At 40.3% G+C, this 27,947-nt stretch overlaps 1 protein-coding gene across 4 annotated transcripts in view; it reads right to left on the bottom strand.

The window, feature by feature from the left end:
* SNX13 (sorting nexin 13) overlaps positions 1 to 27,947 on the bottom strand; it is a 125,205-nt gene that overhangs the window by 42,237 nt on the left and 55,021 nt on the right. For all 4 annotated transcript variants that reach the window (XM_053261055.1, XM_053261053.1, XM_053261052.1 and 1 more), the window contains 13 exons: positions 27,413 to 27,515; positions 24,656 to 24,745; positions 21,277 to 21,398; positions 19,594 to 19,715; positions 18,203 to 18,304; positions 17,743 to 17,831; positions 16,259 to 16,342; positions 15,734 to 15,872; positions 11,930 to 12,018; positions 11,262 to 11,361; positions 5,238 to 5,431; positions 3,839 to 3,943; positions 2,918 to 3,050 (listed from right to left, as the gene is read on the bottom strand). In XM_053261055.1, coding sequence (XP_053117030.1) covers positions 2,918 to 3,050; positions 3,839 to 3,943; positions 5,238 to 5,431; positions 11,262 to 11,361; positions 11,930 to 12,018; positions 15,734 to 15,872; positions 16,259 to 16,342; positions 17,743 to 17,831; positions 18,203 to 18,304; positions 19,594 to 19,715; positions 21,277 to 21,398; positions 24,656 to 24,745; positions 27,413 to 27,515 — 1,472 coding nt within the window. The remainder of the gene's footprint in view (positions 1 to 2,917; positions 3,051 to 3,838; positions 3,944 to 5,237; positions 5,432 to 11,261; positions 11,362 to 11,929; positions 12,019 to 15,733; positions 15,873 to 16,258; positions 16,343 to 17,742; positions 17,832 to 18,202; positions 18,305 to 19,593; positions 19,716 to 21,276; positions 21,399 to 24,655; positions 24,746 to 27,412; positions 27,516 to 27,947) is intronic.

The following is a 27,947-nucleotide window of genomic DNA, read 5'->3' as shown; positions in this document are numbered from 1 at the left end:
GAGTGGCAGGCTGTGGGGGCAAGTGAAAGGGCCAGTGCAGGCTGTTCCTTCAGGGCAACTGACAGCACAACTTCACCCAGCCAAGGAAACACACTAGGCATAAGATTGCTAGAGAAGGAAATTGACCAATAAATCCATGGCAAGGAAGAAGGCAGGAACATTGTGCCCATACCATCTTGAAATTTCACAAAGCAGCCTGTGATTTTTTCAGGGTTTGAAGGGCATTAAACTGGTATGTACAGGATAGGGATGCTGGAAGTTCTATGGATCTAGAAGAGCAAGAATGGCAAGAGAGGTGCTCCCTCCCTCAGTGTTTTTTAAAAAAATAACTAAAAACGCATCTTTTTAAGGAGGCTTTTTAATGCTCCATTATTGTTTTATCTGGTAGGTTCTTTAGCTTTTTATAATTTTCAGTTTTAATTTGAACCTAATTGTGGTTTTTAATCTGACTTTTAAAATTTTTTAGTTAATTTTATTATTTTTAATGTATTTGTGTCTATCTTATTGTTGTGAGCCGCCCTGAGCAATAGTGCACTGGAGGGGCGGGGTATAAATATTTTAAATAAAAAAATAAATATTAAGTGGGTTTATTTACAAGATAGGAACAGTGAACAAGAACAAAATAACCGTTGTCCAGTTATTTATTTATTTATTTATCAAGCAATCAATCAAATTTGTATACCGACCCAAACTTTTGTCTCTGGGCGGTTTACAATAACATAAAACCAGTTAAAAACATATACAAAAACTTAAAAACAATTTAACAATTTTAAAATAAACCAGAGATTAAAACCTTAAAAAATTAGTAAGCTGAGAAAGCTTGGGCAAAAAGATGGGTTTTCAGGTGTTTTCTGAAAATTGCCAGAGATGGGGAGGATCGTATCTCAGCAGGGAGCGCATTCCACAATCTCGGGGCAGCGACCAAGAAGGCCGCTGTGATGTATTTTGTGACTGACACATATACTGACTGACTCACACATGTACTTTGTGACTGACACACACACCCGATATATCTGTGTTGTCAGTACTGAGCTGGTGGACCAATGCGCTGACTCAGTATAAGGCATCTTCCTGTGTTCCTATGTCATCCTTACTATTTTACATGAGGCTGTTTTAGTATACAGTTGAACAAAGACATACACATTCTCCCCGCTTCCCATGTTGGCTAGATTTATTCACAATGAAACCATTTCAGTTTTTATCATTTTATGAATACAAAACAAATGCACACAGTTGGGGGAAACTAATAACCTGATTGCTGAACAAATGCTTTGGGAAAGAAAAAGAAAAATGATTTGGGAAATCTTTGAGGCTAAAATAATATCAGAGAGGAAACTACTTGAAGTTTTATCCCATACACTGTTTCAGACTAGCTCACAACAACCAACAAGGTACAGGATAAATCCATCATCAGCTGCTATGGTAGTTTTGCCCCTATTTAAAAGACAGCAGAAACTCAGACACATTGCTAATATGCACCACTAGGAGGCAGCAAAGCACTCCTGCTGTATTTTCCTATTTATATGCACAGAATGCACTTGCATTGTCTATATTGTAGTTTCCGTATAATGATTAAATTAATAAGTTTGCAGAAAATAAAATGCTTTATAAACATGACAATACCAAGTTAAACACACTAAATAAGGGAAGACAAATGTCCTAAGTTCTCAAAGGATTTGTCATGTTCACTGAAAGAATTGTAACTTCTTAAAGATGAGATTTTTTCCCCGCATGAGCTTGCTAATCTTCTGAGAGTTGGGAACATTTCCCCCCTTTATTTTCTATGGCATTTTTGTCTGCATCACCACAGTCAATGCCAATGCATAGAGGTATCTTAGTTACAAAAGAAAATTTATTAGGCCCATTTCAAACATGACAAATTCCTATACCGAGAGCAGCTCTGTCATGTAAAATCATAGCTTATGATGGCATAAAATAATACTTTGCTGGATTAGTTGTGGCAGATGTGGTTGCAATTGTTACACACAATTATCAACACATTTAGATCACACGATCACACTTGGAAGTGATTTTCACTATACCTGAAATTTACATTGAGCCTCTGATTCTGAAGCAATACATACCCTTTACCCAAGCATGTAGACATACATTTTCATATAATGGAAAAATGGCTTAAGATGATATTTGAAAAAGCATAAAGAAGGGGGAATATCATCATATCACATTCGAGAGCAATAAAATTTTGTGAGAACTAAAATTCTCACCTCTTGCTACAGATCATGAACTGTGAAAAGCATCTATTATGTAAATATCATTATTCATACATCAGACATTAATTTTCGTTTTGAGTTCAAACCCAAATGCAAATTCACTGCAGAATACCAAAAAAGCACATTAAAAGCCCTTTGTACATTGGGGAGATTCCCTTCCCATAAGACTTATCAGTACCTGCCATCTCTTTCTTTAGCCCCATTCCAATGTCTACCAAGAAACCCACCCTAAAAACCCTCTCACCATTACAGCACTGAACGTGGATCCAGGTTGCCAGTCATGGAAGCCTCTGCCCTCATGGTTGCAGATTTCCCTTTGCACATAGACGCCACTATAACTGTGAGTGGCTAAAGAAAGGGAGGGAGTGACAGTGCCGGGGGTGGGTCTTCCTACCCACTTTCAAGTGCTGTAACTGTCAATGGGGTTTATGGGGGGGGAGGCATCTGAATGGGGGCTTTTATTTGCCTAAATGGCTCTTTTGATTTGCCCTTGAGTGTTCAAAAATTTTTGGTATCATTTTTCTAGATTATATCATCTATACATTTTTCTAGAGGATGAGCCAGGGCAACCTTTTACATAGACTGAAATTCACAGAGTAAATCTGGCAGTATGATGGCATCCCATCTATGTGGGTGCCATCATATTATATAAATGCATGTAACTATGAACCCTGAAGTCAACTTACCTCCTTCACCATCATCAGATCCTCTGAAACTAGGATCTTTTAGCATATCTAACTCAGCAAGCATTCGCACATAGAGGGCATGCTGTTTGAAGGAAGGATAGAACCTTTCGTCTCGCAGCATCAAGTCATACACCTTATGGAATAAAGGTTCAGTATTACTCTAACTATATTATGAGATTAGATGACAAAAACAGTCTCCTGAATTGTATATCGCTCCTGCATAAATGGCAGGGAGCCTGTGCCATTTAAGGATGTACCTTGCTGTGTTGATCAACTACTACATGTTTGCTCAGCTATGCTTTCATAAGCCCTATTCAGACATTATGTTGAACATTCAGATGAGAGTGCAGTGTACACTTACTAGCTGTACCATGCATTTGAGGGGTCTGTACCCAGGTTCACTTTTAAAATGAACAGTGGTACAGGGCTATCATCTCAATATATGAACTCATCAGATAATTTCTTGCAACAGTATTCTTATTAACAGACCAATGCTTTCTATACACAATTATTTCTAGATTAATATCAAAATTTATAAGTTTTGGAGCTTAGAAGCTGGTTTGAAAACCCCAATGAAAGCTAGCTAGTATTAATGCGAACTGAAGTTTTACACTAGACATAAAAGTGAAGGTTGCACATGCATAAAGGTGTGGGAGAGCACCATTGTTAGGAGATTTGCAACTGTACATTTGCACCAAACGTTAGAAATCAAACTATGATTGCTGCAATTGACAGAAGCGATAGCATATTACCACCGAGACGCAAGTTTTGGGTGGCACAGAAATATTATTAAACAATATAAAATAAAATAAAATAAAATAAAATATTTCCAGGACAATCATCAATTTACATCAGCAAAAGCAACTCTGAGCAAATAACTTCTACCAATCCATATGAAATTAAAAGCTGAATATTCTATACCTTTCTCTGAATCTCATCAAAGATTTCAGGGGTTGGATTCTCATTATTCAGTTTTTCTGCCAGTTTTGCTACCAAGATGTCATCAATATTAACTCTTGGAGATGCCTACGATAGAGAGCTAAATGTTTGATCTTATTTTAATGCCTTCTACTTGGAAAAAGTAAAACTCAGCCACTACAACCACAGAGAAAATAAAGCTAAAGGTAGAAACACAAGGAATAACTATAACAGCTGAACAACAGTTAATTTAATCAAACCAATGAGAAGTGGTATACTACTGCCTTGAATAGCATATGAGCACAGTCAAATACTGTAGTTCAAGACTTCCTTACTGATGCCAATATTTTTATTTTCAGAAATTGAAAGCAAATTAATATCTATGGCACATTAAGTTAAAGGAGCATAATCCAACTAATGAAGCATTTTAAAGTCCATTCAGTTTTGATCACAGAAACTTAAGTATGAAGTGTTCCCACTGAAACAATAGGACTAAAAAGAACTGTAATGATGGATGGTCTTATTGACGTATTAAAGGGGCCACTTTGGATGATACTTCATCCACTATAATTTGCACATGCAATAAGGACATGTGCATGTTGTGAGTGCATATGTCCTTTCTTCCTCCTGATGTGCTGAGCTGCCCTTCCCTAATTGTGGAGGGGGGCTGTCCAAACTGCTCTTCTACACTTGCTATTTGTAGATGTTTGGATGAACTGATCCTCCATGATTTAGGAAAGCCCCACCCTCCCAGTGTACCAGAGGAGAGGAAGGACTGGGTGTTCATGGCATACACATCTCCTTATTGCATGTGCTAGGACCAGTGGACAAAATATAGGCTGAACCAGAAGAAATTTATGTGTGCTTGTATGAAGTACACCAGAGTCTTTTCATATTCAAATAGTAGCCTGATCCCATGATCTGATGTACTAGTAATAAAATGTTTAAAGCAGGACTGTCAGGTACTTTTCCAGAACATCACTACTAAACAACCGCTTTGTACAGTTCTCCAGTATGCGAACACAAATGCTCATGATGAGGATAAGAGAGATACAAAAAATAGGTACAACATTTTACTGAGCCATATTATTTATTTATTTAAGTTGTATACTGCCTGACTCCAAAGACCCTAGGCGGTTCACTAAAATAAGCACAACAAACTGTTACAATTTAAAAAACAACATTCAAACATTCTTGAACTGTTGCGGATCAAAGATGGTCTAATAGAAAGGTACCATCTTGATTTGTCAGTTCTTGTTCAGTAGGTTAAATACAATAACTTTATATAACCTAATCACTGATTTTACTTCAGATTACTAAGTTTTTCTTTCATAATCCATTTCCACTAATGCATTCCACTGCCGCTCATTTAGTGTTTATTTCATTAGTGTTTCATTCTTACCTTCTCCGATAAGTACTGCTCATAGATTCCAACTGCCGCTGTTTGTAACAAGATTTTGGTTTGAATCGTCTGATGCCTTCCGTCTTTCTCATGGCTCAGTAGCACTTCCAGCTGTTGCTGTGCTGTAACCCTGTATCCTTCTACTGTCATCCAGAAAAAGAGGTGCGCTTGGCCTCCCATCTGCTGCATGTAATCTACCGTACATTAAAAGAAGTTATTGCAATCATACCTGTTAAGATAAAAATATCCTAAGAAAACAATTTGAATTGATGAACTCATTTTAAATTTTAAAAAACCATTAAATTAGCAAAGATTATGCTAATCCTGATTTTGGATCATAATCATTATAAGCACAATTATATAAATTACGAGCAAGGTATTTTAACTTTGACATTACAAGATTTAAGATCCAAGCAGGTGGAATGCAGGTGCATAGTTATGGGCTCCTTAGAGAGACCACCTTGAATAGTAACAACGAGAACAGAAGTCCATGGACCTGTTCATAAATGACAAACTAATGAGGTAAGGATTCAGCAAGCTCTAGATCTCTCTGATGAGAGATCTTTCAAGGCAAGGAAGCAGAATAAAAACAGGTTGCTTACCTGTAACAGGTAATCTGGTAGTGATCTGATAACGTTCCTAAAGATGGGTTCTGTGCCCGCATGGAACGGGCAGAATTTGTTAGCTCCTCGCGGCACCGACCACCCACCCACTGTGCGTGCCTCGTGATTGCTCATATTGGCAGTTTGGCACGTCATAGTCCAGTTTCTTGATGGCCGCTCCAATGCAGCCTTCTCTTTAAATGCATAGACATGGATCAATACTGCAACCCATTCTTACCCGAGCAGAAGAGGCAGGATAGCTTGCAATGTAATCATCCGGAATTTTCTCACATCGACATACAGATTCAGCCACCGCAGGTCCATTACCGGGCAAATGCCCCCATCCCATTTGGGAGTTTAAAAGTACCAGAGTAGAAACCCCTGTGTTTGCTTGCCCACTGTACTGGACAGATCGCACCCTTCACCAGCAGTGTCCCCACTTACTCCATCAACGCTGTTGTGTATTTCTCACCAGAACAGACTGGCAATGTTTTGAACTCGATGGCATAACCAGTCTGGACTATCCAAAGTACCCACTGGTCCGATGTTATATGGTGCCATGCTCGAGCATGACTTGCCAGTCTGATGTTGTGACCAACATTCATGTTTGATAATATTGGAGACATCCCTGGTGTTATTGACATCACTAATGCAAGGAAAGGGGATGTTGTTCCTTCCATCGGTTGTTGTACATGTGGGCTCACTAAGCAATCAAAGATGTTGTTTAGACTGCTGGGGAGCTTTACCACGTGTCTCCTGGTGGTTCTTATTCTTTTGGTACTATGGGTTTTAAAAATTATACTTCTGGAAGGGTTTCCAGAATTCCATCCTGTCAGTCTGGTGGTAGCTACCTTATTTATGACCATATGGTTGATATCTGGATGTGGCAAAAGATGACACGGTGGACGCAAAAGTCTTCGCTGTGTATTTAGATTTTTTCCCCATGGCAGTACTGGTGTCGTCGCAGAACAGACCCTTGCCATCAAAAAGCAGGGCATCTATCTTGTCTTTCATGTCCTACTGTAGGTTGGCAGAGCATGCATGTCTCTGTAACAGGACTGCTATAGCTAGTGAGCGAGACTGTTTCAGCTAAGTGCTTAGCATTACTAAGCTGCTGTCTCGTTCCCAAAGTAGTTTTGGCTAATATGTCAGTAAACTTCTTTTGGAACTCTTCTGGCATCACACTATCTTTCGCTTGGAGAGAGTCTCATAAGGAATGTGTGGTCTTGGATAAGCACTCCATATAGTTGGTGCCCTTGATACATAGACAGGCATTTTCATACACCTTACGGCCAAACACATCCAGCTTTCTACCTGCTGGAGTGGTTGGACGTTGTGACCCTTTATGCACAGTCAATAACTAAGGAGCTTGGATTAGGATGTTTAAGCAAGTAATCATTCTCTTCTTCCTGGATTCTGTATAGGGTCTCCAATCTCTTGGCAGTTGGTGTTGATGTATGCATAACTTGCCAAGCCGTTTTTGCAGCCTTCATTATGACTGGAAGCATAAGTAAGTATGCTGGTTGAGCCACATTTGTTTTTTTCATAAAATTATTTACAAGATTGTCCAGATCACTAACTTTCAATTTCTAGTCCAAACCTAGCTCTTCCACCATCTCTGCAGTTTGGAGATAAGACTTCATTTCCTCTGTTGGAGAAATCGACGTTTCTGTTGGGACATCTTCCTTTGGGTCCGAATTGTGGCCAATCTATTCCAATTCTGAAGAGTCAGGTGCATAGTCATCCTCTGAAGATACTGGTTCAGCAGAATGCGCACCTGACTTATTAGTGGAAGATGAATGGGAGCCAGAACCTACACCCTTATCAGTCCCTGAGCTTGTAGTGACTCACAACGTTGTTTGAATTGACGTTTGAGTGCTCCCAGTACACACTTTCTTCCTTACGTCTCATTCCAAACACATCTGTGTAGACACAGACGACTGTTGTGCTGGTTTGGGTACCAACTGAGGCAAGGATGCTTGCACACCAGCATCTTGGCCCTCAGAATGGCCTTATATTTTGTGCAGCAACAGGAGCAGTAACTCAAACAGCAGCATCCTGGTTCAATTATCTTGGTGGAGTTATTTGAGTAGCAATTTGTTTCGAATGAATCTCCATAATCCTAGGAGGAGTCATCTGTGTTGCAGTCTGGACCAGTTCCATATGCATCTTATTTGCCTTTCATTTTTTAAACTCTGCGTAGTCAGCTGGGCACACTGGGATGGAGTTTGTTGATGCATCACCCCATCCACCTGCAGGCAATAAGCCCGTCATAGAAATCTTGGACTGAAAGGGCGTCATATAAGGTGTCTTCGGCATCTCCACTAAAGCCTCCTCGACCACGTCGAGACCCTGGCTCAAGAAGCCCTGAAACACTGATGCCGAGGGAGTGCTTTCATTCAATTCCAGCATAGTGAGGATGTTTTGTGCTGTCTCGGAGTCATCAGCAGCATTGACATCGACATTGAAGACCACCAGTGATTGTACTCTCCACTCCAACATTGATGAAGGCACCGGTGTTCTCGATAACAATGGGGATTGGCGTGGGATAGGCGCTGGTGACAAAGAAGCCGCTCAACACCGAGGTGCCAATGCCGATACCGTAGCAACCCTTCCTCTCTCTGGCATTGATTTCGATGGTGACGGATGTGCTAGGCATTGCAAGCCAGACAGGGAAGGTGTTGTAGCACTGAGCACAGATAGTTGACTCTCTCCCCGCTCACTCTTCTCCCTGTGCTTCTTAGGAGGAGGGGAGTCCAACCTATCCCCTCGCCTCCATTTCCCCTCTGGGGTTTGCGTCTCTTTAAAGGGAAAGTTCTTTAAAGTCAAAGATCCTGGCACCGGGGATTTAGACTACATTTTCACTGCAGTTCCCGATGTCGATTTCATTGCCTCAGGAGATCTGGAAGCGCCTTTCGGCGTCAGTGCCTCCTCCAACAAAGCCACCCAACGTGTAGCCCTATTATTCAAAGTTTGTTTGGAGAACGAACTGCAAACAGAGCACGGATGGCATTATGTCCTTCACCCAAACATAGAAGACAGCGGTTGTGGCCATCCATAGAGGGGATCTTCCCTCTTCAACGTGTGAACCTCTTAAAGGTGGTTTTGTCCCTAGGCACTGGGCTCGCAAAGAACATTTCAAAAATCAATAACTTTACCAGTAGTCATACGCTTTCTAACACACCACTGAGGTACCATTGTCCGTCAAACAAAGAATAAGCTTATCCAGTCCAAGTCATACACAAGAAGTATACTATGGCTTTCAAAGGGTAGTCCGCCAACAATGCCACTCCCCGCCACAGTATGTGGCTTGATGGGGAGTGGGGTTATATACCTGGCCCCTGAGACTGTCACGGGGGTCACCATCTTGTTTAAGTGTAATGTGACACAGGCCAGCCTATCAATCGACAGGAGTGGCTGCATAAGCGGCCGACTACTTGCTGCTCATCCTCATTTGCTTCCGACTGAGCAGCTCTCTCCCCCTTCCACTTCAGTGAGAGTTGTTCCGTCACCTTATGGGGCCAAGTTGGAATTTTTTGGGTCACACCTGATTGGCCTTGGTGTGGCCTTTTCCCGCCTACTTCTCACTGAAGCTGTCTACAGGGTTGTCACTTGCATGATTGGTCACTTTGCTGATGAGTGCAACTTAGTTTATGTTGTTTTCGATCAGTGTCTGACTGGAGGACCGTTTACGTCGAGTAGGCAAGCCAAGGAACAGCCCTTACAGGTTTTGCAACCCTTGGGCTGGAATCCGCCCGTATTTGGAGGCGAGCTGGCACCCAGCATTCAGAGTTTTGCGGCCTGGGTGGGTGAGGCCGGTTGGCCTCACCTCAGCGGGGTTATACCCCATGGCTGTTATGATGTCCAGATTCAGTCTGGGTGGAAACAACACCCAGTCTTTCACCCTGGGGTTTGGCGGTCCCCCTTATGAGGCTGACCCTTAGTCGGGGTACCCGCACTCTGAACTTAGGCCTCGCTGCAGGTAATGTAATAATTATCAATAAATTGGCCCTATTTCATCCAACTATGTGTGTCTTGTCGTCTTTGGGGCCTGGGGGTGCAATTCCAGTGACAATCCAGGTCAAAACCAACAGATTTAGCAAAAAAACCCAACTTTCTGAGGAGCCAAGAACTAACGAAGAACCAAATGCAATGGCGGTCAGAAAGAAACTCGACTATGAAGCACCAAACCACCAATAGGAGCAAGCAAGAGGTACACACAGGGGGCATTTGGTTGGTAGTGTAAGGAGCTAACGTATTCTGCCCAAAGTGTTCCATGCAGGCATAGAACCCATTTTTATGGATGTTACCAGATCATGACCCAGATTAATAGGTTTAGCAGTGACTATTTCACATGCTTCATTTCCAGGAGTATGTACTGCAATTCTCCACACCTCACAATTCAGAAATATGGCAAATGAACATTTGCCAGGACTCAGGGCAGCAGTGGATTCTAAATATAGAGCCTGATGGGTGATAGGTGGCATTTCACTTTGTGCCACCATCAAGTTCTGGCCAAAGGAAAGGAGCCATACACCAGCCAGAAAGAAGCGTCTTGACCAGCAATGATCCAGAATGGACAATGTGGTGAGATCTACCCTCTATACAAAGGTTTCCTGGTAAGTCTTGTTCTGTGGCCTGAGCAGCCAGGGGACTCTGCTGCTACTTGTTCTGGCCACGCATCTTGTTTACTGCTAGCTTGTCTTTCCATCAACATACCTGCCTTGCCCCTCTTCCAGGCCCTTCCTCTCCTGACTTGGCAGGAGCTGGACATGACACCAAAAATCAGCTCTGAAGAGCCTGCATATCTGCAAAAGGGTTATGGTTTCAATATAAATATGACTTGAAAACAAATCTGTGATGTAGAGCTTTTCTTGCCTCTGCCTCAAAGAGACGATCTGAAATATTGTAGTCAGATATTGAAATAATTCCTCTTTTGCAGACCATGTGGGCTCTTAGCAAAGGAGCTTGTGCTGGCTTGACCCCGATTCCCAATCATCGTCATATTAAATTTGCTGTGGCAGTAACAAGGACTCACTCAGCATAATTATCAGTGTGTGTGTCATGGCCCGCCCTACCACACCTTTCCCTTTTGTTTCCGGGCTATTCTTGGTGCAAATGAAGAAATTCTGCTACTTGCAAAGTATGATAAAAATTACCCAGTGGGCCCAGTTAATTGCACCATTCCATGGCAGCAGTGATCTGTGTAGTTCTTTAGCCTGAGAATTAAGTGTGCTGTTTCTTTAAGCTCTATTCATGCTACACCATGACCAGTGTGTTACAGTATAAGTGGGGGACGTGCTGAAAGTGGATGAGGCTAAAATAGTTTCTCCTTTCTCTCTTTATGAATTATGTTTGTTGAATCCTATAAAGCTCTTTCAGAGTTCTGAACAGATAAAACAAAACCCCACTATTCTCTTACCTATAAAAAATTGTAGTGCAACATTGTTTACTAGAATGTCGTCCAAAGGGACTGTGCAAAGTTTTCCAAAGTTTGCAGCCAGTTTCACAGTATCTATTTCCTGCATAAAAACAACAGTGTGTTAATATGAAATAACATCGTAAGGGTTTTTTGTAGCAAGATGCATGTAATCTTTCCAAAAAAGAACTTCCTGTTTCCACACAGCAATGTTATTAGTAGTAACAGCAGGTGGTTTTCTATATAACTAAGCCAAGCCATCAGGACTGTCCACAAGGTCTTTAGCTAAGTGAAACAGGGAAGGCCAGAACTGTGTGACTTTTTATTCTACATGTTAACATTTTGCTCTCTGGTAAGTAAGTCAAACACAATGATAGCTTAACAATGCTAAATTAAAAAAAAGACAAGAAATGGTTCAGTCTACTGATACCAAATCAACAATACAATTGGTATTACTAAAGAAAACTGGAAAATTCATCCAGCTACTAATGCTTAATGGTATTTATATATTTATATAATGATCTCTCAGGTTTGTGTGAAAAGTCCATGAGAATGTAACGCTCTAAAGTGTTGCTCCTATTATTTTCTATTGTAAAAACTCTTGTACACTATTAATGCAAGTACATATAACAAAAAGAACAAAACATACAAAAGAAAGAGAAAATACTTACTTTTCCTGACCGTAGCCGCAGTATTCTTGAATCACATACTTTCTTCACAAACAATAAACTATTTATTTGATTTTTTATAGCGTTGATATCTGAAAATATATAGAAAGACAGACTCAAAAGGAAATAATATATTCATTAGATTATCAGAATACAATATTAAGTATTGATTAAAACGATCATTACTGGAGCAGAAGCCTAAGAGGCAAGTGTGTTTCAACTGGGGGGAAAATGTCAGCGGCCATGGGATCACTTGTCCCAAAGGCTGAGTATAAATATTTAAAGTAAACAATCCTGACAATGCAAATGTCATACCACACCCAGCCACTTCAGTCCTGGACTTGGATAAGTATTGGAAGAAAACTTAACCTACACAACCTGATAACATGGACAACATACCAAACATTACAAGAAATGAAGAACATTACATAGAAAAATGCAGTTCTTCACTTAAGATTTATTTATTTAGTTGGTTATTTAATTTATATACTGCCCGACTCCAAAAGCTCTAGGCAGATCACTAAAATAAACACAATGAAAACAAAATAAGAAAAACTGCTAAAAACAATTGAAAACATTCAATGATTACTAAAAGCCTGGCTAAAATGTGTGTCTTAAGCGATTTTTTAAAGGCTAGTAAAGATATTAAACCACGAACATCTACAGAGAGTGCATTTCATAGCCCAGGAGCGACTACAGAGAAGGCCCATCCCCGAGTTGGAGAGCTCATCTGGTGGCATCCAGAGACAGACCTCTCCCGATGACCTTAATGTGTGGTGGAGATCATACAGAAGAAGGTGCTCTCCCAGTCCCAAGCCATTTAGGGCTTTAAAGGCATTGCTAGCACTTTGTAATTTGCCTAGAAACCTATTGGCAGCCAATGCAATTGTTTTAAAAACAGACATAATATGGTCTCTCTGAGAAGCCCCGGAGATCAATCTAGCTACTGCATTTTGAAGCAACTGAAGTTTCCAAACTATATACAAAGGCAGCCCCATGTAGACAGCATTTCAGTAGGCAAGCCTAGAGGTTACTAGAGAGCGCACCACAGTTCTGAGATCATTATCTTCAAGGAACTTCAAAGAATGTAGCTGTTGTATCAACTGGAGTTGATAGAAGGCACTCCCGACCATAGCCTCAACCTGATAAACCAGAGTGAGGCCTCAGTCCAGAAACACTCCCAAGCTACTTACCTGTTCCTTTGGAGGGAGTGCAACCCCATCCAGAACAGGAGGATCTATCACGTCTCTCTAAGTATGACCCCTTACCATGAGTACCTCCATCTTGCTTGGATCCAGCTTCAATTTATATTCCCTCATCCAGTCCATTACTGCCTATAGGCAGGCATTTAGCAAGGTTATGCAATTTCCTGATGATGATGGGATGGAGAAATAGATTTGGGTGTCATCAGTTGATAACACCCTGCTCCAAACCTCACAATGATCTCACCCAGCAGGTTCATGTAGATGTTAAAAAGCATCAGAGATAGGACGGAGTCCTGAGGGACACCAAAGAGCAGCTATCTCTGAGGAACACCATCTGGAATCTACCAGAGAGATGGGAATGGAGCCACTGCAAAGCAGTACCACCTATTCCCAAACCCCGCAATGATCCAGAAGATACCATGGGTGATGGTACCAAAAGCTGCAGAGAGATCCAAAAGAACCAACCACATCATACTCCCACCCAGTCTTTGATAGAGATCATCCATCAGGCCGACTAAGGCTGACTCCACCCTACAGCCCACTCTAAAGTCAGTTTGAAATGGATCTAGATAATCAGTATCTTCCAAAACTGCCTGGAGTTGATCAGCCACTATCCTCTCAGTTACCTTGCTCACCCAAGGGACGTTGGAGACTGGTCTATAATTATCCATCACTTAGGGCTCCAGGGCAGGCTACGTAAGTAAAGGTCTCACAATTGCCTCCTTCAAACATGGAGGCATCATGCCCTCCCTCAACGAGGCATGTATGATGTCAACTATGCCATCTCTAACAGCCTCCCAGATAGATATTATAAGCCATGTTGGGCATGGGTCCAAAGGACAAATGATAGGCCGAACACTGCCAAGGAGCTTGTCTACATCCTCAGGAGTCACAAATTGAAACTGTTCCATTCTAATTGAAAGAGGAATTGCTGGACAATTATACAATAGACCCTGCCATAACTGTGGAGTCCAAGTTGGTTTGAATGCGATTTTATCTGCAAAAAAGTTGTCAAAAGCATCACAGCGGGATGATGAAAAATCCAGATCTAAGCTCAGAGAGGAGGAAACCTGAGTCAATCCTCTCACAACTCTGAACAATTCTGCTGGACACCAACTTGCAGACACAATACATGAAGAATAGAATTGCTTTTTCACTGCACATATTGCCACAGAATAACCCTTCAAATGGGCTTTATGTTGTGTCTTGTTGGATTCAAGTCAAGACTTGCTCCACTTATGCTCTAATATTCTCCTTTGCCACTTCAGCTTTCATAGAAGGGGCGATAGTATCAACTGCCCTGGTAAACTCCCTATTCCAGGTCTCCATCAGGGCATCAACAGAATCATAGGAAGAACCAACTCTAAAACCCTCCAAGGCCTCTTGGAATCCTTTAGGATCATATTAGGGTGGACCATCCTAATAGGTCCTGCACCCCTGAAGAGGCGGGTTGTGGCCGCAAACCCAGGTGGTGGTCTGTCAATGATAAGGGAGTCTCCACTCATGGAATACCACCCTGATCTGAGCAAAAGACCAAATCAAGGGTGTTACCAGCAGTGTGTGTTGGTCCTGTGACCAATTGGGATAGGCCCATAGTTGTCATGGACTCCTGAGCCAAACCAGAAGGGCCAGCCCCGAAGTGAAGTTACCCAACACCAAAAGCCTGGGTGACTCCAACACCAACTCCACAACCAGCTCTGTTAGGGACTCAAATGGGCAACAGGATGCTCAGTCCACCAATAGAATCCCTAATCTGTCCCAAGTTCCCAGGCCAAGATGCACACACTCAATATGGTCCAGTTCTCTCAGTGATTCTTGTAAGAGAAGACGTTATTCTGAGGGATCACAGCCACTCCACACACACACACACCCCTTCCCTGCTCTACCTCAGAGTACCCAGTAGGGAGGAGCTGAGCACATACCGAGCCACTAACTTCCCCCAACCAGGTCTCAGTTATACAAGCCCAGTTGGCTTGGAGTTATTCAAATGACGGCTTATTAACAATCAAGCTTAATAAACACATAATATGCCTCTGAATGACAAAAAGTTCTAGACTTGTTACAACACTACTCTAACATCCTATCCCTGCTTTTTACTCCTGAGTCATGAAAACTATTACACTTTGTGGTCTATAGCTTTTGCATTGGCCTTGGACCTATGTAAATGAAGTTATTCAACTGATGGCTTTGTGCATGTCACCAGACTTTCTTCCCAATGAAAGACTAGTGGCCTACTTCATAAGGTAGTGTGCAGACAAGCAAAGTTAAGATTATAGGTGCATAAATTCTATTAAAAGACAGAAACATCATGATTATAATTAGTATTGTAAGCTTATTAGATAAGAAGCACGCTTTTGGATTCTTGTCCATGCCTTCTAATCAAGTGCAGCTCTTACGAGAACAGATTTGTACAAGAAATCTCTTATTAGTTCGGTGTCTATCCAACAGTGTAAAAAGAAAAAAGAAAAATCAATATTTTATCAAACCTAACCACTGCAACAACAACTCTCCCTTATACACCAGGCTCCAAATTAATTAAGACTGCTTAGTAAGTATACTGACAATGTTTTAAATTGTAAATGAAAAGCACTGAAATACCAACCATCTCCAGCTGTATCTAAGGATCGAAGATATTGCAGTTCTTCTGCTGCTTTATCCCTCACTGCTTCCAACTCCCCTACTTTGTCACTTACTTTAATAATGTTCATAAAGGCCTCATAGTTGCAAATTGAATCACGAATCTAGAATATGGGCAAAGTAAACATTTTTAATTCTTTTCCCAATTTTATTTTTTAAAAGCTTCTATACAACCACGTTTTCACAGGATCAAAAATCATTTACAAGGAGTACATAAGCATTAATGTTAACTAATTTATGGCTTTCTAAACAATTCTAATATATAGATACATTATTGCATTCAAATCTTTTTTAAAAGCTGCTGTTCTTCAGGTTGTACCTTCTAAGAACCAAATCTCAGAATCCAGCCCTCATCAACTTCTTACCACCAGTTTTTGCTTCCCATGATAGGAAGACCAACAAAAAAGATCATGTTCATCCCAAGGTAAAGAATACATATAATCCTATTCATTCCCAAGGGAAATTAACAGAATAAGTCTAAAATGCTTACCATCCATATGACATACTGATTAATATAATCAGGATCACTGAGCTGATTTATTAATGGAAGAAGAATTCCTCGAGCGAGGATTTCCTGAAAAATAATCAACACATATTTGTACAACTGCTCTTCAGGTCAATACATTGTTTTTTCAAAGTTTCAATGCTACCAAGATTTTGAGCTAAAACTAAGTTATGTGAACAAATAGCCAGATAGATAAAGTAAATGAGAAAATCATACATAAAGCATGAATGGAGAAAGTCGTAAGAAAATTAAGGCATTTCTCACTTATCCCCTTGAAAAATATCTCAAAACACTTCTTGTATCCTTCTCAGCCTTGTGGGTTGCATAATGCCATTTGTAGATACAGTGTACTCAAAGCAGCCCAAAGCTGAATGTACCAAATTCTATCAAGCTAAGCTCCCTAAGTTTTCAAATAATTTAAATAGATCTGGAGAAAACATGTTTAAGACTAAAACATTTAAACATTTGTATTCATGAATATGGAAAGCAGAAAAGATGCAATTTAATACTGCAGTTAAAGCAGTCATTTCATCTTAATTCTGATTTGTTCTATTGGTGGTATTCTAAAGCCACAATCCTATGAAATAGTAGAATTCATGGAAATGAGTCTCACTGAACATAGCGAAACACTTCTGAATAAACGTGCATTTGCATTTATAGAAAGTAGCATTATAATAGGACAGCGATAGCTAAACCATAGCTCAAAAGCCTTATATGGGTCATCCAGACACTTATAAAAAAAGAACTTCAGTTAAGCAGCTTTTATGTGGACATAGGGACATAGGAAGCTGCCATATACTGAGTCAGACCATTGGTCCATCTAGGTCAGTATTATCTACCCAGACTGGCAGTGGCTTCTACAAGGTTGCAGGAAGGAGTCTCTCTCAATAGTATCTTGGAGATGCCAGGGATGAACTTGGGACATAGTCTCCCCAGAGTGGCCCCATCCCCTAAGTGGCATTTCTTACAGTGCTAACATGTAGTCTCCCATTCAAATGCAACCAGGGCAGACCCTGTTTAGCAAAGGGGACAATTAATGCTTGCTACCACAAGACTAGCTTATAGTCAGAGTAGGAGTGGCTGATAGATGGCAAAGACAACAGATGGGGAAGAAGAACTGAGTTGGGATCTGGTGGAGAATTGAAGATAGGAAGGCAACGTTGTATCAGGATACAGGCAGCTTTAACTGGGAATTTATGGCAACGTGGAGATAATATTTATGCAAAGTGCTCTATGCATGGGCACTCCAGGGAAGACTGCCATATTTTTTTTAAGATTTTATAATATGTATCTACATTTAATTGATTAAATCCTAAAAACAAATATCATTGCATAAAACTGGAACAAAAATATATTTAATCATCTGACAGACCTAGATGTGCTTGTATAACAAGCATGTCCTGGTTAAACAAACGTTATGCAGCTCTTAAGCTAAGGAACACTGGGATAGGGTATGCAACAAAGTTTACCCTGACAAAATATCTCATGATCTTGTTCTGGAAGTCTCCAGGAGGTAGCAATACGTACAGTAAAGCTTCACATAGATCCCTTAGGAATCCTACAGGTAAGACATAAGAAAACATGGTATAATAAAATCTAAAATCTAGCTTCTGAACTGAATCCTGTTTCTATGCACAGCCTTAATACATGCAAGCTTTATTTTTTACTAACTTACTATATTATTAATAAATATGCTACAATCCCAAGGTTCATTTCTAAACAAACAGAAAATTATTTTACTGTTAGCAGATATATTCTTCTTCTCACTGATTAACAAACAGAATTCAATGCCAATCCAATGAAGTACTAATGCTTATTGAACACTGAGGACTAACAATGCCCCATTTTGAAATTTCAACTGATTTTCAAGTGAATAGGTATTGGTGTAGTTTATTCATAACCTAGTTAAAGAAAATGAGAAGAAAAAACCTTCTTCATCTTTGGGAGATGTGCAGACTAGATCACGACACATTTCCTTTTCCATTTCAACTTCAACTTCAAAAAATGTATTTACAAGATCTTCTGCTGTATCTAAACAAAAATGGGAAGACTTGGGTGGATCCAGAAGCATATAATGAAATTGGTTAGTCAGCAGCTACTCTCATTAAATAACAGTCTCTGTCAATATTGTGCTTCTACATTAACAACTATTATATTTCTGTAGGAATGAAAGCCTAGGAATGACTAGGAATGAAAGAATGAAAGTGCATACTTCCACTACAGCCAAACAGAACTTACAGGAGCTTTCCCAAATCAGAGTCAAGATATGGCAATAGCAAAGAACCTGGTCAAAGGCATATAGCACACGGAAAAAGAAATGATCACTCCAGCGGCTTTCCTTGGAATGGGAAGTCTCCTGTAGGAGGCAATTGCCCTCAACTTCTATTTAGGGATGTGCACAAACAGCCCATGCAGGTGTGGCAGGCTGCAGTTCTCTTAAGAAGCAGGTCCTTACCTTCTCTGCTGCTGCTCCGCCGCTTTTCCAGGTGTGGCGCTCACTCTAACAGAAGCTGTGTAGGGCTGCAGCACTGTTCCCTGAAGCCTGTGAGTGGCATCAGCATGAACACCGCACGCAGGCTACGGAGAACAGAGCTGCAACCACATGTGGCCTTTGCTAGAGTGAGCACTGTGCCTGCTTCTTAGAGGAATCGCTCCCTGCCCCAGCAAACCAGTTCGGCACTTCCCAAAGGAAGCACCAAACCGGCCTGTGCACATCCCTACTTCTATGCATGGTTGTGTTCAGATATGTATATATAAACAGGTTTTCCAGATTTTTCATATTTTTTTTTTAACAGTACAACTCTTCAGAAGGAAGAGAGGAACTACTCTGTCCAGAAGCAATTATTCTTGCGGCCTACTCCCAACTGTCCTTTCACCCAAAATGCATTTTAACAAGAATTCAGGTAACAAGACAGAAGAAGAAATCTTCTCCAATAAAAAGCAGGAATATCTCTCTCAAGGCAGACAGTACTTATCACTTCCCAACACCCACACAGGCATTCTGCACATATTTAAGATATGCAGTAAAGAACTAATATTTGTTGCAGACGACACTGATCTAAGGATTCATTCCTGTGTTGTTATGCAGCCCATACTGTTTTTAAAGCATTTTTACAACCAGTAGGTACAGATCTTATACAAAAATAAAGTACTTTCTGTGGTAAACAAAGCATCAGAACCACTGTACAAAGCTAATGCCAGAACAGCTCTCGCGTGAGAAGATGGCAACTGAATCTATCTAGCAAGGAACCATGTAGGATTGATAACTTTATTGAGCTTATTACAAAATCAACAGGGCACCACTTAAATGAGCGCATTACCTTTCATCTGATCATCTTTTTCCATTATCCTTTGCTGAGCTTTTCTGAATACTCTAAGGTGAGTTGCAAAATCATCTACAAGTCGAGTGGTGAAATAAGGCTGCCAATCTATTTCTTTTGACCTTTCAAAAGAAACAATATCAGCATTGACAAAATGTTACAAAGCATGCTTACTGAACACAATGGGACTTACTAAGTAAACATGCAGAGTATCGACAATAAGTCTTTGTTACAGTGAACTGGAACAAAAGGAGGATTTGGGTTAATATTGTTTGGCTGCTTTGGACACAATGTGGATCCAGGATTAAATTCTGGTTTCAGGAAATGTCCCCAAGTTTCAAGCACATGTTCTGTCTATCCTGCCCGGCAGTGAGGCTTGGAAGTATTCTATCCTACAGCTGACCTGAAGTTTTAAAATAAGCCAAGATCTGAACCAGAGATTGAATCTCATGTTCAGATTCTGGCTTATTTTGGAACTCTGGCAAGAAACAGCTAGGATCACACAATTTTACTGACTTTCATGTAGGTAGGGAAGGCAGGGAGACAGAAAGTGCTCCTTAGGGAACACTCTCTTCCTCAGGAGCAGAAGCATGCTTGGGGGTGTTGCACAAAGCCAGGTTTTAATTCTGGCTCTGAATTACATTCAAACCAGCCTAGTGTATATAATGGATTTGGTGGCAGAAGCATTCACTTCTGCTATTTAAGCAGCACACACAACATCAGAACACTAGATGGCAATGTTACATAACTACTAGTTCAACATCTTTCAAGACAAACAAACAAAACACAACACCTCTAAAGCAATATGATTTATGAAGGGTCTATTGGCACTTGCTGAACTTTCAGAGCATACTGAACAATCTTACTATAGTCTGATATCTAGTTTGGTTTAACTAACTAGAGTTAGGGAACATGCCACAGATCTGCATTTGTACACAATATAAAGATGTGATTCAGTCAAGAGTGAAAACAAAGGATTTTATTCTCATGCACAGAGAAGGAAAGCTTGCAAGCTTGAGGCTTGCCACAGCTCTTTCTTGTGGTTTAGCATTACATCTAAGCCCCGAGTACAACTGGATGAAATAAAGCATCTAAAAATAAGGTGGATGTAAAATTGTCACACTTACAAAGGAAATGTATTTTCCTGCTCAAAGGAGGCCTGAAGCAAAACAGTGCTTTATAAAAAGAGATACAACATTTCTTTCAGCCTGGGTAAACCAGCACTGAAACCACTTCAGAGATGCAAAGTATAACAGAACAGCTAAACAACTTCCTGGAAATGAAGGACATAATTCCATAATGTTTTAATGGGGTTTTGGAGCACATGTAGGGGAGCAATTCAGATGACTAAGCCCCTCAAATGATTAAGGGACACTCCAACAATATATCGGGATGTCCTGAGACATTAGGGTGGGCACGCTTTCAGTACCCAGTCCTGATCATGTGTTGTGGCTGGCGTTTGTTTGAATTGGTTCAAAATGTTACAGAGCATAACAGGGAGTGAGCCTGTTCAACACATTAAGACTTACCACAATTGTTAATTGTTGTTAACTGCGTAAACAATTAGTGAGAGTGAACTGGAATAAAAGAAACTTAATGCTAATCTATTTTTGAAGGTACTGAAATAGTTTTAAGCAAAGTTTTCTGAATGTGTGTGAAATTATTCATAAAGATAAAGCTTACCTAGCAGAAAATTGAATTAGTGCATTTTGTAGAGCCTGCCTGATTTCAAGAAGAAAAGACTCATCATCACTTAGTGTGTAATACCAATATTGAACATAGTCTCTCAGGGAGAACTGGATAATCTAAATTATAAAAGATACACATATATAAATATTAAACATTCATAAAAACAAATAATTCTTTCTACAAACAATATACAGCAAACACTTCCAAAAATCAAATTACTACCAATGCTTATATAGGTTAAATTATTAATATAATATAGATATTAAAAGTCATACAAAAGACAATCCTTCAGAATCTGAAAGAAGTTTTTAAAAGAAGTAAGATTGCTTGTGATTCCGAGTATAACATTTGTGTGCAGATTTCAGAATTCTTCCATTGTGGGCTGCAGAACAGTTTATGCTCACCGTTCTTTACCTTCCGTAGGTGACGAGTTATTGCATGCAAAAACCTTTGCATCACAGTATAAACGCTGATTTATAATATACTATAGGCTCAGTGCAAACTAAGGGCGGGTTCAGACAACACAGGAAACAGTGAACCACTGGTTCCTGGAGCTCAGCAGTGAGCTCAACCTCTGGTTAGAGGACAATATGTCAGCACTGGTGGGTTCAGATGGCACCAATCCTGCTCTACTTGCAGTTCCGAACCCAACATCAATAACCAAATCTTGACTACAGATGGGTTTGAAACGACAAGAAACCTGCCGACATTGGCAGGTTTGGATGGCACAACCATTGTTGGCATATCTTGCCCATTACTGAGCCCATTATTGAGCCATTAACAACCCTAACCAGGAACCAGCAGTTCACAGTTTTTTGAGTGCTGGGTGAAACAACCCATAGCTTGATCAGGGTTCTTCAAAGCGAATTTTGAAGCATCCCGGTTCATTTTAGAGCCAGGTTGGTGAAAGTAGCACCACACCACTGAACTTGGGCCTTGGGAAAGCATATTCACATGCATGGGAGGGGAGAAGCACATGAAAGCAATATCAGGGCCCTCTTTCTAAACTTTAGTTTAATGAATGTCTGCATCACACCATAAACTGTGTGTGTGCTAAGGAACTCCATTTGGCAAAGCTCTAAAGACTGAGCAGGCGTGGATGGGCTGATTCTGTTTCCAAAACTATCTACGGTTAGCTGTGACCGACATATAATTTCAACAAAGTTATCAAGTCTTTCTTTTTAAATCATGAGGCTACTTTGCTTAATTCCACAGAACTTAGAATTATGTGATTATATAAGGGGTTAAGCTTTCATTAGCAACAAGAAGCTTTAATATTTCACAACAGTAAATAACAGCATTAACAAAAAAGCAAATCCTAGAAGTTTAAGACAAAACTGTAAACAAATTTAAGCCTCTGGATAGCTAATAATCAGTATTTGATATAACTCTCCAACAAAGACTCGAAGGGACTGGGCTATGAAATCAAACACCTGCCCCTCAATTCATCTACATAACATCCCTAAACAACATAGGCCAGTCCGCCCCGCCCAATTCCCTTCCCACCCCCACCCCCCAGTAGAACTAACAAGTTTTAGAAAGTGGCTGTGGATGGAACCAAAGTATTTCTCCTACAAGATCTGTGCTCTTTTATGGTCTACAATTAAATTCTACAGATTAAAATACAACTAGAGCATACATAAGGGCCAATCCTTGAAGTACAGAAGATATACCAGCAGAAAAACAAAGCCACAGGTACCTCACAGTGAGTCCTGACAAACAAAAAAGTATAATGCTCAAAAAGCATAATGTGCTTGCTTCTGGGGAGTACATTTATAGAACCATTTATAGGTTTTTTGTTCTGCTACTACAATCACATTTTCTCAGCACAGTTGTCCTTTTAAAAGTTTGACTTTACACTGAACTTACTACATATGGAGATCACAAATAGTCAGCAAAACTTCTTAAATTCTAAATGCTAGCAAGAGCAATGGGCAAAGGAGAAAATATGACACATGCACTTAAATTCAGGAAATAGTCACTCTGTTTGACGCTCTGCTTGCTAGCCCTGCTGATTTGTGCAATGCCATCTGTTTCCGGTTATTTGCATTCACCATGTGTATAACCAAGGTCATAAGACAAAGTGGAAGCCACATTCTACCCCTTCCCCTTAAATTCAGAAGCATCAAAACCTAGCCAAGAGCTGCTTAATATAATTCAGAGCACAGCTTTCTCAAGAAGAATGGCTGAACCCTGTGACAGGAAATGTGAACTACAAACTGGGGAATCATCTGGAAAAGACAGGAGAGCCTACAGTCCAAAAGAGAGAAATGTGGGCAACATCAGTACTGGTACAAGTATCGGTACCTTGGGTCGAAGATGTTTGGAAACCATCCCACAGACAGTTAGTCAGTAATACATAGTGAAGGTACATGTGGGGGAATGGCTCTGCTAGTTACCAACACCACATCTACAAATGATAATCTAAAACAGAAGTGATCCACTAAACACACTACGTATACCCTATTGGGCTTCCATAGATACTTTGGAATAAAGGCCGAAGGTGTCAAGAACTGTAATTCTGAACAAGCAATGAGCGAACTGGGTTCTACACTAAGTGCTTTGCTCCCCGAGAACAGAGCAACAATGATGTATGTTCACAAGTGTTTCATTTTAACATGGGCTCTACTGGCCACCTCTTTTTTGAACAATGTCAACTGAGTGGCCAGGAAGATACTACATTCAAATAATAATGGTACAGTTTAGTTCAAGAGTGTCAAACTGCGGATTATTCCCATCATCTCCAATCATAGTGGCCAGCTGCTAGGTTTAAAAGGAGTCGTAGGCCAACAACAACTAGGGCTACAGTTTGACACCTCTGCCATTCATTACTCAATTCCCATAGAGAGGGGGAGCGGGGGACAGTGTACGCGTGCCTGAGATATACCCGCTTGAGTATTCTCCCATAATTTAACAATTGAACAGCCAAGTTAAAAATATTTTATAAATCTTCTCTAAAGCACATGGGAGAAAAAGCATTGTTAAGAATGTACTCATATAGTACAAAGACATGTATGTATGCATCATCTCTTTTGCCTAACAATACAGTCTTCCATTCACAGGTATCTCATACACAGTAGCAAAATTTTGTTATATAGCTACTAGAGTGCACAGCTTCAAGATTGATGCAAAAGATGGTTGAGTTGTTTACAAGATAAAGCTGTGTCATTTTTATTGTTATATATTGGATATGTTGTTCTGTTGTGCCTTGGTCTATGACCGTAAATAAATTTGACTTTGACTTCCATTGACTTAGTCTTCCATTTAAGCATCTAGATTGTTCTTCCACAAAATCAAGTTGACAATAGTTTTCATCATTATGGTCACAAAATACCTACAATCTACCTAAAAGTCAAATCTGTTTAGAACTCACTTGCTGTAAAGGTTCATCAATTATATAGGCACCGGTCAGTCTCCTATCAATTTTAAGAGGCTCGCTTTCCTTTTTCATTTCTTCTATGCACTGTGGAGGAGATTGGACATCTTTAGTATACAGGCTCCAGAAAGGGGAGGGGGGACCCTAACACATATTGGTGTTCTATAGTGGGAAAATGATGCAGTGTCTGCATTAGCAGTTAAGCTGCAATCCTAAACACACTTACTTAAAATTAGAATATACACAAGTTATTACTGCTGAGCATCTTAGCCAAAGCACTGCACACTTCTGTAAAGTATCTAAAGCACAACATTATGTAGCTTTTGCTTTAATTATGAAGGCCCAACTAAATCAACCTGAAGAAGGAGATATGAAAAGATCTACAGACATGAACCTGCCAGAATATTTAACAACATCATCCGCAGAGCTCATTTACAGAATATATAAAATAGTGATTTAGAAAAAGAGAAAAATGAAAGAGGGAAAGCACACTCATACACAAATCATTTGGGCCTTATTTAATACACTACAATTATTATTTTTATAAATCACCATATTTATTTATTTATTTACTTTTACATTTTAAGCCCAGCTTTCATCCATTGAATCCAAGGCAGCACAAAGTGTTAACACATCAAATACAACATTACAGAGTAAAACATTAAAATTATAGCTAACACAGAGACAGGAACAAATAAAACCATATCTACAACAGTGGCTAAAAAGTTATATTAAGAAATCCTCCTACCCTTCAAAGCCCGGGAGAAAAGTGCACAGTACTCTATCCCCCACCCCACCCCAGCCTCCATACAAAATGGCTGAATTCAGACATAACACAAAACCGGAGTTAAATGGGCAGAGGTTGGAACTCCATTTACATCCAAATTTGTGAAACTGTGATTTCGAGCCAAAAGCAACTTACAATTTGCCACACCAAACTCCAATTTAAACCTTCAGTTTGCACAAATGTTTGCTGCCGATACCTCTAGTTTGGTTGCCGAAGCATTACATCCAATACTGGACCAGTGATCCCTCTAAGGTGTGCACATGTGCTTGTGCTAACACAATTTTTTAATGTCCACTCAGTTAAATTTAGATCCCACTCAAGTTGAATCAGGAAGGCCCTGCTCTGAAGGCACATGCGCACACACTGCCTTGATACTGCTGCCCAGAACAAAACTCATTCCACACACACATGAAAAAAATTAGAGAACACACTGTACCGGATGCCACTGTAACTCTGGTTTCATGCAGATTTTCAAACTGCAATCATAGAGACGGTGGCGCAGATCCATCTGGGAATGCAGCCACTCCATAGATGCAGTGCTTCTCGCTGGCTGCCTCACTTAGCCCCACCCCTTCTGTCACCTATGTAGCTATGAAGTTGCCTGGCAACAGTGACACTGCCATGTCCCATACCAAGCTTGTCTGCCTGTGGAGCAGCATAGTCACACAGGGGCATTCCCTCTTCCCGCTCTTGTCCCTTGCTGCCCCCACCTGGCAAGCAGAAGGGAAAGGGGACAGCTTAACAGAACAGACACTACGTGCTTTGCTCCCCAAGAACAAAGCGACAGTGATGTATATTCACAAGCACAAACACTCCAGGTGGCAACTTAAGCAGAACGCACCATTACAGTGTCAGGAAGTGGACAAATGGCTGTGGGGGTGGAAGGTTTCAAAAGGCAGCCCCAACCAGGGATTCTTGAGCAGCCATTCTATTTTTCTCACAGAAAGGCTGGGGAAGGAGGTTTGCTGTCCCTAGGCTAACTCATGAGCAGGGCTGGGCAGCAGGATCAGCATTGCTCCAGTGAAAGGAGAGATTCCACATGTGCAATGAGGATGGATGCTGGCCCGGGGCGGATCATGCTGACACCAGGCCATGGAGACACCACCTCACAACTCATGAGAAGGTCAGACAAATATTTATATACCAGTTTTCAACAGAAGTTCCCAAAGCTGTTTGCATAGATATCAACACACAAACAAAATGGCTCCCTGTCCCCAAAGGGCTCGCAATCTAAAAAAGAAACAAAGGTAGATACCAGAAACAATCACTGGAAGGATGTTGTGCTAGGGATGGATAGGGCCAGTTGGTCTCCCCCTGCTCAATAAAAAGTATCACCACTTTAAAAGGTACCGCTCTGCTCAGTTAGCAGGGGATACCTATTTAGTGTTGATACCTATTTTGCAGAGCTTCACATGGAACAAAAGAACATTAACAACAAAAAATATCCAAATGGCTCTGAAAATGCAGGGTCGCGCTTGGCACATCCCCTTGAAGATCATAGCCAATTGTCACCATTTGGCTGATGTGCTGACTCTTTGCCCACAGTCTGGCTGTGGAGCTTTCTGGAATCGGGATCAGAGATCAGGATAAAGGAGGGGCTCCCTTCTTCTGGAACCAGAGGTTGGTAGACTATTTAAGGTGTGATTAGAAGACAGTCTGTGGTGCAATTTACAATTTAAAACTGAAACTGTGGGTTCGCCAACCTCCAGTTTCATGTTACGTCTGAATTCAGTTATTTGCAATGTTTCAAGTATTTACAATTGTTATTCTATTTTCTATTTATCATTATAAAAGAAAAAATTTTGGCTAACAGCAGAAGACATTAAGTAGCGAAAGTTTTTGAAACTGCATCGTTTGCCTAATTAACTTTTTGGGTTTTTCATAGATTGGAAAAGAAAATGCGTCAGATGATGAAGATTAATCAAGAAAAATGACACATTTCCAGTATATCTTGCTCATGTTCGTACCTTAGAAATCCCAAATGATGTTGGAGGAAGAAAGGAGTGTTCACACTGTTCGAGGTACTTCTCTGAACTGGTTTTTCCAAACAAGAGTGTTACCACAAAGCCTCTGGCAAAATTAGACCAAATTTTAAGTTGTATATATTGAGACAATTCATTGAGAAATACTCTAATTAAAAAAAAACTAACAATAGTCAAAGTAGACAACTTCTATCATCTCCCAGTCAACACTAATGTTAGAAAATATTTTTATTAGACCAGCACATATCTGTGAAACCAAATTCTGCTAAAAGTCTTTAAATTAGCTTCACTGCTCTATCAGGAATGAAATAATTATCTACTGAAATTCATCAAATCACCCATAACAATGTTTAATACAATATGGATGTAAGGAAGCAATTAAATGGAGCAATAGCATTCATAAAATGAAATGGTTTTATAGAAATAGATAAAAATACAAGAAAAAAATTTAGCTATGTACTCAAAGTGATTTAGTTGTTAAAATCTCAGGCCACGTCTCAGAGGAATGGACATTTTAAGT

The sequence above is a fragment of the Hemicordylus capensis genome, chromosome 6, assembly GCF_027244095.1.
Source record: "Hemicordylus capensis ecotype Gifberg chromosome 6, rHemCap1.1.pri, whole genome shotgun sequence".
In the NCBI taxonomy this organism is placed as follows: Eukaryota; Metazoa; Chordata; class Lepidosauria; order Squamata; family Cordylidae; genus Hemicordylus; species Hemicordylus capensis.
This window is presented reverse-complemented; position numbering and strand designations above follow the sequence as displayed.